This window comes from Zophobas morio, unplaced genomic scaffold (genome assembly GCF_036711695.1).
Source record: "Zophobas morio isolate AGI-343-1 ecotype UQ-CSIRO unplaced genomic scaffold, CSIRO_AGI_Zmor_V1 ptg000012l, whole genome shotgun sequence".
NCBI classification, from domain to species: domain Eukaryota; kingdom Metazoa; phylum Arthropoda; class Insecta; order Coleoptera; family Tenebrionidae; genus Zophobas; species Zophobas morio.
This window is the reverse complement of record NW_026972117.1, coordinates 4,113,998-4,125,029: the sequence shown is the minus strand read 5'-3', so window position 1 is coordinate 4,125,029 and position 11,032 is coordinate 4,113,998. Positions and strand designations below refer to the sequence as shown.

At 29.3% G+C, this 11,032-nt stretch overlaps 2 protein-coding genes across 4 annotated transcripts; both read right to left on the bottom strand.

Annotated features, from left to right (window-relative positions):
• Window positions 1-408: 408 nt before the first annotated feature.
• LOC135127653 (peptidoglycan recognition protein-like) lies at window positions 409-8,515 on the bottom strand. 2 transcript variants are annotated; one of them, XM_064054181.1, is made up of 3 exons: window positions 8,381-8,515; window positions 1,327-1,532; window positions 409-1,267 (listed from the first exon to the last, which is right to left on the bottom strand). In XM_064054181.1, the coding sequence occupies exons 2-3, from the start codon at window positions 1,367-1,369 to the stop codon at window positions 573-575; spliced, it is 738 nt and encodes a 245-aa protein (XP_063910251.1). In that variant the 5' UTR covers window positions 1,370-1,532; window positions 8,381-8,515; the 3' UTR covers window positions 409-572. The 2 variants fall into 2 exon arrangements, with proteins under 2 accessions (XP_063910251.1, XP_063910252.1); XM_064054182.1 differs by lacking the exon at window positions 8,381-8,515 and having other exon boundaries at window positions 1,323-1,756.
• Window positions 8,516-8,811: 296 nt separating this feature from the next.
• Window positions 8,812-9,513, bottom strand: LOC135128283 (uncharacterized). Of its 2 annotated transcripts, none has more exons than XM_064055185.1 (3): window positions 9,387-9,513; window positions 9,059-9,314; window positions 8,812-8,994 (listed from the first exon to the last, which is right to left on the bottom strand). In XM_064055185.1, exons 1-3 carry the CDS (start codon window positions 9,436-9,438, stop codon window positions 8,955-8,957), a joined length of 348 nt encoding a protein of 115 aa, XP_063911255.1. In that variant the 5' UTR covers window positions 9,439-9,513; the 3' UTR covers window positions 8,812-8,954. The 2 variants fall into 2 exon arrangements, with proteins under 2 accessions (XP_063911255.1, XP_063911254.1); XM_064055184.1 differs by having other exon boundaries at window positions 9,059-9,320; window positions 9,387-9,511.
• Between the last annotated feature and the right edge of the window lie 1,519 nt (window positions 9,514-11,032).

The window sequence follows — 11,032 nt, the reverse complement described above, 5'->3', positions numbered from 1 at the left end:
TTTGTTAAGTAATAGACGTTTCACATCCATTAAGCTTAAGGAAAAATTTCTAATCAATATCGATTTTAATGTGACGGTTTTTCCAAGAATACCTGACAATAAGTCGATCTTTATTTAAGAAAATAAGAAACGCCACTGTCATGAACTCGGACGTCAATACAATCTGTTAATGAGAAAACTTGTTCGACGAGTTAATTTTGTTCGAGTGTGTATTTGAGTTAAATCCTTTCACTGGTGGTGAAGCGAGTGTTTAATAAGGTAATGTTGTTAAAAAAGCAAACACAAAATTATAAAATTTGTCGTTTCTTAGAACAACCGCAAAATCCGCATCGACTGTCTACAATGAACAAAAAGGAAAAGTTTGTTCTGTGCACATAAACATAGCCGCTCCATAATAAACTCATCACATTAATCCCAATAAACATTTATTTTCCCACCACCGTATACAAACAATCTATTTCTTTGATAAAAATCACACTGAAATAATTTCGATATATTTTTCTTTTCCATTTATTTAGAAAATAATCACACTAGAAACTCAAAATACTGAATCAAGGAACCAAAAACCAAATTTAGCGTAGTCGTTCGGGGTTAAAGTGCTTCCAGGTCTTCACCACGTCGTAAACGTTTTGTCCTGGACTCAGCGTTGCGATGGTTTGATTATGGCACACGATTTTGTAATCTTCTTTCAATTTTCCAAGTTCGACACCTTCTATTAACAGTTCTTGGAGAGCATCAACCATGTTTTCGGTCAAGTGGTCATACAAGAAATTTCCAATGAAACTGACACTAATTGACTTATCTTTGACACTGTTAGCGGCATCCCAACCCCGTCCTTCGTAGATATTTCCATCACCACCGATCAAGAAGTTGTAACCAATGTCAGATTTTTTTAGACGAAAGTGGTAATTTTGTATGGCTTTCACTAGTTTGGAACACTCAGTCAAAGTTGTGCAAACACTGGTGGCTGTGTGGGCTATAATCACTAGATCTAGAGGGTGTTGGAGATTTTGGACGTGCGAAGGCAGTTTTCCACCCCATGTTTCCTTGTGGACGAACTCGTGAGGAGGCAGAAGCTCTTCTATAGAATTAGCGTTGTCGAAGACATCTAGAGGGTCCTCGGTAGCACTAGTAGCATGAAAAACGGTCAGCATTAAAGCAAACGCTATTGCTATGGACATCGTGAGTGAAACGATGAACACTAGAACGCAATTTCCGCTGTCAAACAAAATGGACGATTTTTTGTATGATTTTCCACCGTCGACAACTGCAAAAAAATTAATAAAAATGATTGTGTAATGGAGAAGATATTTGTCACTTACGTACTTTTCTCAGTTGATTTTGATAGCTTTGTTTTATCTGGTAGCATAATAGTGTGGTGGGACTACGCCACGAGAGACTAAAGTCGCTCGCTTCGGTTACAGATTTATATGATGTTAACTATCATTTCAGAAAATCCCCGTAAAATTATGTTGTTGTGATTCACGTTCAATTTATTCAACGGTCATTGAATTGTGCGGATGTATGGTGAACTGAAATTATCGCGACGAACGCGGTTTGTAAAAAATTATTTATTATGGAAGTATTTGTAAATCGGATATTTGAAACATTTCGTGGAAATGAAATGGGAATATTCGGTTTGGTTTGTTGGTGTTTCGTTGCTGGCGCTTGTTGTGTTTCTTATTGGCTAAATTAGTTTTTTTTTGTAAATATGATGGAAAATTTCGACTGTTTTCAAGGCTGTTCTGTTTATATTAATTATTGTTAAATAAAACGAAATGGTCACATTCAAACCTGTTATGAAACGTTTTATGCTTAATTTTTTTTGGAATTTGTAAAATCGCCTCTATTTTGTTTGAAAATTTTTGTTTTCGTTTAATTTCTCTTGGGGAAGAACATTTCTTTGGAGTTAAATGTATGTTGTGTTATCAATGTCACCCATATTTTGTGAAAAAATGATAAAGCTATTTACTAATAATCAGAGCAATATTAATCATAAATGTGGCGCTTGGCAATTATTGAAATTGGAAAATAGTTTTTACCGACCTAATAAGATTAGCAAAGTTTATGTAACTAAACAGTAAAAAGTTGTAAATAAAATTCTTTATAACAGTTTTCGGTAAAAAATATTGGTAAAAAATATATAAATTCCACTTTTTTGAAAAATTCTAAAATTTGGTTTTGCCATGTTTGTTTTTTACCTCTATAAAGGACAAACCGAAAAACCAGAGAAATAAAAAAATCGAAAGATCGGAAAGTCGTAAAATTGTGAACAATGAAAAACCCAGAAGTTGAGGGATGGAAAATGTCAAACATCGAAAAATCGAAATATAAATAGACGAAAAACTGGAAAATCAATAAAATTCCAAAAATTGAAAAATCGGAAAATTGAAGAACCGAAAATCCAAAGTTCACAAAAATCGAAGAATTTGAAAAATCGAAAAGTCAAAACTTCGATGAATCAAATATTCGAATAAACAAAAATCCGAGAAATCGAGAAACCAAACATTCGAAAATTAAAAAATCAGAAACTGATAAAACGAAAAATCTTAATTGTAAACATTGAAAAACGGAGAAATCGAGAAATGCCATATTAAAATAAAAATTTAAAAAATCGTAAAATCGGAAAATGTAAAATTTTAAAAAATGAAAAACTGAAAAATAAAAAAAACGAGAAATCGAAAAGTCATAAAATCTAAAATAAAAAAAATTGAAAAATTGAAAAATCGAAATTTGGAAAAGCCGAAAATTTGAAAATTAAAAATTTGAAAAATCGGAGGATTGAAAGATCGAAAAGTCGAAACTTCGATGAATCAAATGTGCGAAAAAACTAAATTCCGAGAAATCGAGAAACCAAAAATTCGAAAATTTAAAATTGATAAAACGAAAAATCTTAGTTCGAAAATCGGGATTTCGGAAAGTCGAAAAATCCAAGAATCGAAACATAGAAAAAACGAAGAATTGAAGAATCGCAAAATCGAAAATTCGAAAAGCCGAAATTTTGAAAATTCAAAAATTTTAAAAATCGAAGAATTGAAGGATTAAAATGTCGACACTGCGATGAATCAAATATTCTAAAATACGAAAATAGGAGTAATCGGAAAATAAAAAATTCCAAAATATGTATATAACAGTCGAAAATCGCAAAAGTAAAAAAATCAAAAAGTCGAAATTCAGAATTTTGAAAAATCGACAAATCCAAGAATAGAAATATAGAAAAAACCAAGCACCGAAAATCGAAAAATCGGAAAGTCGGAAAATTGTAAACAAGTTGAGAAATGGAAAATCTCAAAAATCGAAAAATTGAAATACTAAAAAAAATAAAAAAATTTTAAAATGGACAAATGAACGAAAAACAGAAAAATCGAAAAGCCGAAAATTTGAAAATAAAAAAATTGAAAAATCGGAGAATTGAAAGTCGAAACTTCGATAATCAAATGTGCGAAAAAACTAAATTCCGAGAAATCGAGAAACCAAAAATTCCAAAGTTGAAACTCCGAAAATCCAAAATTCGAAATCGAAGAATTGAGGGATCGAAAAGTCGAAACTTGTTGAATCAAATATTCTAAAAAATCCGAGAAATCGAGAAACCAAAAATTCGAAAATTTAAAAATTGAAAATTGAAACGAAAAATCTTAATTCGAAAATCGGGATTTCGGAAAGTCGAAAAATCCAAGCATCGAAACATAGAAAAAACGAAGTATCGAAAGTTGAAAAATCGAAAATTCTAAAATCGGAAAATCGAAAAGTCAAAAAATTGTGAATATTAAAAAACCGAGAAGTCGAGAAATCATAAAATCTAAAATAAAAAAAATCGAAAAATTGACAAATCGAAGAATTGAAGAATCGCAAAATCGAAAATTCGAAAAGCCGAAAATTTGAAAATTAAAAAATTTAAAAAATCGAGGAATTGTAGGATTGACAAGTCGATACTGCGATGAATCAAATATTCTAAAATACGAAAATAGGAGTAATCGGAAAATCGAAAATTCCAAAATATGTATATAATAGTCGAAAATCGCAAAACCAAAAAAAATCAAAAAGTCGAGTAAAATTTAAAAAAATTAAAAACTGAAAAATTGGAAAATTGAAAAATTAAAAAAACCGAGACATTGGGAAATCATAAAATCTAAAATAAAAAAATCGAAAAATTGAAAATTCGAAAAGCCGAAAATTTGAAAAATCAAAAATTTGAAAAATCGAAGAATTGAAAAATTAAGAAGTCGAAACTTCGATGAATCAAATATTCGATAAAAAAAAATACGAGAAATCGGGAAATAGAAAATTAGAGGATATGTATAAAAATAGAAAATCGAAAAACCAAAAAATCAAAAAAGTCAAATTCGTAATTTCGAAAAATCGAAAAATCCAAGAATCGAAATATAGCAAAAACCAAGCATCTGAAATTAAAAAATCAAAAAATCGGAAAGTCGGAAACTTGTAAACAAGTTGAGAAATGGAAAATTTCAAAAATCGATAAGTCCAACATTCGAAATATAAAAAAACGAGCTATCGAAAGTTGAAAAATCGAAAATTCTAAACTCCAAAAAACGAAAATTCGAAAAATTGTAAACACTGAATAATAGAGAAGTTGAAAATTGGAAAATTTCAAAAATCGAACAATTGCAATATTAAAAAATTGTAAAATTGAAATATTTGAAAATTAAAAAATCGAAAAATGTAAAAGTTAAAAAAATGAAAAACTGAAAAACCCAAACATTAAAAAAAAGCAAGAAACCGAGAATTCGAAAAATATAAAATAAAAAAGTCGAAAAATTGAAAAATCGAAAATTCATAAAGTCAAAAATTTGAAAATCCAAAAATTTGAAAAATCGAAGAATTTAAAGACTCAAAAGTCGAAACTTCGATGAATCAAATATTCGAAAAAACGAAAATCGGAGAAATCGTGAAATCCAAGAATCGAAATATTGAAAAAATGAAATATCGAAAGTTGAAAAATCTAAAATTTTAAAATTGCAAATCAAAAACTGAACAATTAAAAAAACGAGAAATTGAGAAATCGAAAAATCTGAATTTAAAAAAATCGAAAAATCGAAAAAATCGAAGAATGCAATAATCGAAAAATCAAAAATTCGAAAAATCGAAAATTTGAGAATTCAAAAATTTGAAAAATCGAAGATTTGGAAGAAAAACTAAAAAGTCGAAATTTAGATGAATCAAATATTCATCATATATTGGAAAATCTAAAAATCGGAAGCCGAAAAACTGAAAAATTAGAAACGGGGATTTCGAAAAATTGAAAAATCCAAGAATCGAAATATTGAAAAAAACGAAATATCGAAAATCTAAAAATCCAAAATTCTAAAATCGAAAACCAAAAAGTCGAAAGATTGTAAACATTGAAACACCCAGAAGATGAGAAATGGAAAATTTCAAAAATCGGAAAATTGAAATATTAAAATATAAAAAAATCATAAAATCGAAAATTGTAAAATTTAAAAAAACTAAAAACCGAAAAATCAAAAAAACGAGGAATTGAAAAATCTGAAATTATAAAAATTGAAAAATTGTAAAATCGGAGAATTGAAGAATTGGAAAATCAAAAATTGTAAAAAAAAATTGAAAAACGAAGGTCTGAAAGATTGAGTCCAAACTTGGATCAATCAAATATTCGAAAAAACGAAAATCCGAGAAATGGAAAATCAAAAATTCGAAAATATGAATTTCGAAAATCGAAAAACGGAAAAATCAAAAATTCGAAAATGGGAATTTCGAAGAATCGAAAAATCCAAGACTCGAAATATTGAAAAGACGAAATATTGAAAGTCTAAAAATTGTAATATTAGAAAATTTAAAATAGCAAAATCGAAAAATGTAGAATTTAAAAAAACGAAAAATTGAAAATCAAAAAACTGAACAATCAGAAAAACGAGAAGTTGAGAAATCTAAAAATCTAAAATAAAAAGTATCAAAAAATTGAAAAATCGAAGAATTCAAGAAAATTGTAAAATTTAAAAAAACGAAAAACCGAAAAATTAAAAAAACTAGAAACTGAAAAACCTGCGATTAAAAAAATCGAAAAATTGAAAAATCGAAGAATTGAATAATCGGAAAACCAAAAATTCTAAAAATAAAAAATTTGAAAAACAAAGGACTGAAAAATTGAGAAGTCCAAACTTGGATCAATCAAATATTCGAAAAAGCCAAAATCCGAGAAATAGAAAATCCAAAATTCGAAAATATAAATTTCGAAAATCGAAAAACTGAAAAATCAAAAGTTCGAAATTGGGGATTTCGAAAAATCGAATAATCAAACAATCGAAATATTGAAAAAACGAAATATCAAAAGCCGAAAAATTGTAAACATTAAAAAATTGAGAAGTCAAAAAATGGAAAATTCAATAATTGAAAAATTGAAATATTAGAAAATAAAAAATCGAAGAATTGAAGATCGAAAAATCCAAAATTCGAAGAATCAAAAATGTGAAAAATCAAGAAATTTGAGGAATAAAAAATTTGAAAAATCGAATTACGGAAATATTGAAAAATTGAAACTTCTATGATTCAAACATTCGAAAAAACGAAAATCCGAGAAATCTGAAATCTGAAAATTGGAAAACCTAAAAATCGAAAGTCGAAAAACTGAAAAATCAAAATTGGGGATTTAAAAAATCGAAAAATTCAAGACGTGTAAAAAAATGAAATATAGAAAATCGAATACTTCAAAATTCTAAAATTGACAAACCAAAATGTCGAAAAATGTAAAATTAAAAAAAAAGAAAAACTGAAACATCAAAAAAACGGGAAATCGTGCAATCGAAAAATCTAACATTAAAAAAAAATCGAAAAATTGAAAAATCCCAGAACTGAAATGTAACAAATTGAAAAATCGAAACATGGAACAACTGGAAAATTGAAATATGTTCAAGAATTCGAAACATCAAAGATCGAGAAATCGAAAAGTCAGGAAGTCGAAAAATTGCAAACTTGAGAAATCGATTTAGCCCAAATCTAAAAATGAAAATGTGAAAAATTGAAAAATTTAAATAAAAAAATTTGAAAAATCGAAAAATTGAAAAACTGACACATCGAAATCTCGATAAATTGAGAAATTTAAAAATTGATAAAACTAAAAGATCTAAAAATTTTAACCCCGAAAAACTGAAAAATCGAAAGATTTGAAATTTAAGGAATGATAAATTGAAAAAGTAAAAAACATGAATTCGAGAAATGGATAATTCCAATATTTATATATCGAAAAATTGATCAAGCGATTAATCCAGTTAATAAAAAATAGGAAAACTGAAAAATCCCAAAACTAAAATATCGAAAAATTGAAAAATCGAGAAATCGAAAAGCGGAAAACTCAAAAAATCAAAAACCTAAAAAATCGAAAAATTGACCAGTGGAAAAAATTGAAGCATTGAAAATCTGAAAATCGAAAAAGCGAGAAATCGAGGAGAAGTTTAGAAACCGAGACATCGAAAATCGAGATTTGGGAAAATCAAATGATCGAAAAATCGAAAAGTCGAATACTTAATAGGAAAGTCGAAAAAACCATGAATCTCAAAATTGAAAATTTAGAAGTTCCGAAACTGGAAATATTGATAAATCGAAAAATTGAAAAATCGAAAAAATTAAAAAACGTAAAACTGAAATATTGGAAATTAAAATCGAGAAATCGAAGAATTGAAAAATTGAAAATCCCAAAAATGAAATATCGAAAAACTGACAAATTAAAACTTGAAAAATCGAGAAATCGAAACGTAGAAAAGTCGAAAAATTGACAAGACGTAAAATTGTAGAATTTTGATTTTTTCCAAAAAAAAAACTCGATTCATAAACCACAAGTGCAAGAGTATGTTACTCTATAAAACTGAAAAACATTTATTAATGTGAATTTTGGACCTTATTAATATAAAATAACACATAAAATTTGATTTAGAAACGCTCGGTCCAGCAGTTTCGGAGATTATCTATCTATTAAAAATCCGGACAGACCGCAGACAGACAGACAGACAGACAGAGAACCATTTTTTCGTGCTTAGCTTATACTTTGGAAGTAAAAATAGAGCTTATTCAAGATAGAAGAACAATTTCTTTCGACAAGTTAATATGGTTTTTAGTAGGCTAGGTAGATGCTTTCTAATCGGTGTTGCAACATTCATCATTGGGAGAGGTCACTGGCACGTATTGAAAAGTACGTAATATGTTAACACAGACGTCATCACTAGTGTGTAAAGCAACTAGACAGGCAAAATCGGGTTAGCTCACATTAAGTCTGGCCATTTCACCAAGCAAAAGACGTCATTCGAATTATTTTTTCGTTTTTTTGCAATATCGAGAAAATTTTGAAATGCGGCCAATGCCTACTTCGGACTTAAAAATCAGTTCTTTAATGTTTACTTTGTAGACTCACATTGTCTGGTATTTGGCGAAATTCCGTGGGTGTTTGTTGTCTATCTATATTTAAGTACACAAACTACATTTATGCAAATGCCAAATAAATGTAAGAGAAACTTGCACTCAGATCGATGGCGTCACTGTGTAGACTTATTACAGGTTAATTATTATCTTTAATAAATCATTTTTGAACGCACTGATAACGATTTTATCACTAGCGTAAATGGTTTGGAAATTACGACATTTTAGCTAAAGCAGCTGTTTGTAATAAAACAATTATGAAAAATTACGTGTCATGTATGTTTTGCGAAATTATGTTGTCTTAGGAGTTTGTTTCAACTTTTAAATCATTCGACACTTAAATAAATTGTTATCGGTTGAAAGAACACATTCCACGAAACTACCGGATTTTATTCGTTGACAGTCCAAATATTTACGAAGGAAACATTACTCATTTCACGTTTTATTCATTTGTTACCTAACACATTTTTTTAGATTTTAGTTGAACCATTCAGTTTTAACGCCAGTCTGCTTACATTGTAAATATCCATAAAGAAAGTTTTAAAATCTCGCAAAAATTGCAGCAGATTTTATTCTAGTCCCAATCGCCGACCAAATTTTAGTACAACCCTACAAAGCAATTAAAAGAAAATCAGTTAAAACGCAACAATACATTGAAATAAAGCAAATATACCTGTCTTCATCAAATCTTCGGCTGGAAATCTCGCTAGAATAAATCTTAGGATGAACCAACTGAGGGGAGGTAATGCTGACATTTTTATCCACGAATGAGTTCGCATGGGCTCTAAGTTCTATATCCTTCAGTGACAATATTGTAAAAAAACTGCCTAGATCAATAATCACTAATACGGCAATTAGGATTATTACAAAGATTTTCGTCGAATTATCGAATGTTTCTTGGGGTGGTTCAGACAAAGAGTCGTCAGATGCTGTAACTAAAATTATAATTTAAAGAAAATTTAATTCGTACTTCAGTTCGTTTCATACAGTTGAAAACCTACCTTGAGCTTGCACAGTTGAAGTCAGTAAATCCATTTCAATTTCAGTTGCCATTATAGTAGATTTTTTAAATGTGTATTTACAACAAGCATTACTCAGCTAGATATGTTTGGCAAACTGCGGATTTTTCAAATTATCACCAGCAGTGTTAAAGTTTATCGTTTCTGTTGTATTCTTTGATCACTTGAATAAATACCGTCACATTAGTTCTAAATAGGGACTGCGCAGCTGTTTTCATTTAAAAACTGGCGCTTTGAGAGCATTTTCTACAGTTCTGGGTTTCTATTTTTTATCATTCTTCATCGAGTTTGAAAAATTCGGTCTCCATTTTCCGCCCGTCCGTCTGTCCGGATTTTTATTAGACATATAATCTCCGAAATTACTGGACCGATTGTTCAGTTTTTACCCTAAACGTTAAGATTTTTGTGAAAAATTTTATGTAAGTTTTGTAACATACTCCTCCACTTGTGATTTATGAATCCGTATTAAGTTTTCTTTGATACACAGATGTTTGTAAGAAAAATCAAAATTGTGTAACATTTTCCAATCAAATTTGATCTCCTCCCTCCCAATAAATTGAAGAAGCCGTCTCTAAATTTTCTTCGATACGTCACATTTTAGTTGTGGAAATTACGATTAAAAAAATTTACACGCCCACCCACCCCGTTTTCTTTTTGATCGCTTATTTTATTGGACGGGAAATGGATTTTACATTGATTTTTTGTGGGATCTTAATAAAAAATATAAAAATAAGTCCACCTACTTTCACATTTGAATTTCATTGGGTTGTTTTATTGACAATGAGATGAAGATTGAATTTTATTTTATTAAGTGATAAAAAAACTCAAAGTGGCCCCATCCACCCACCCCGTTTTTATCTTGATCGCTGAGTTTATTGGACGAAAAGTCGATTTGTATTGATAATTAGTGGAATCTTAACAAAAAATTAAAAATCAGCCCCATCCACCTATATATTTTACGTACTGTGAAATGAAGATGAAATTGGAAAAGTGGTCGAAGCAACCTTAAAAGAACCAAAGTGGCTCCGCCCACCCACCCCGTTTTTATTTTGGTCACTGAGTTTATTGTACGAAAAATGGATTAGTAGAATCTTAACAAAAAATGTAAAACTATTTTATTTATCTTGAGATGAAGATTGAATTTTATTTTGTCAATTGGCGGAATGAAGGGTTAAAAAAATTTAAAGTGGCCCCGCCCACCCACCCCGTTTTTTCTTGATCGCTAATTTTATTGGACGAAAAGTGGATTTTATCTTGAAGATTATTGGAATTTTAACAAAAAATGTAAAACTAACTCCACCACCTCCACTTTTGGATTTCATTGGCTTATTTTATTTACTGTGAGATGAAGATTCAATATTATTTTATAAAGAGGTCGAATCAACGTTAAAAGAACCAAAGTGGCCCCGCCCACCCACCCCGTTATTATTTTGATCACTGAGTTTATTGTACGAAAAATGGATTTTATATCGATAATAATTAGTAGAATCTTAACCAAAAATCTAAAACTAACCCCACTCATCTCCACATTTGAATTTCATTGGTTTATTTTATCTACCTTGAGATGAAGATTGAATTTTATCTTGTCAAGTGGTCGAATCAAGGCTTAAAAAAATTCATTGTGCCCA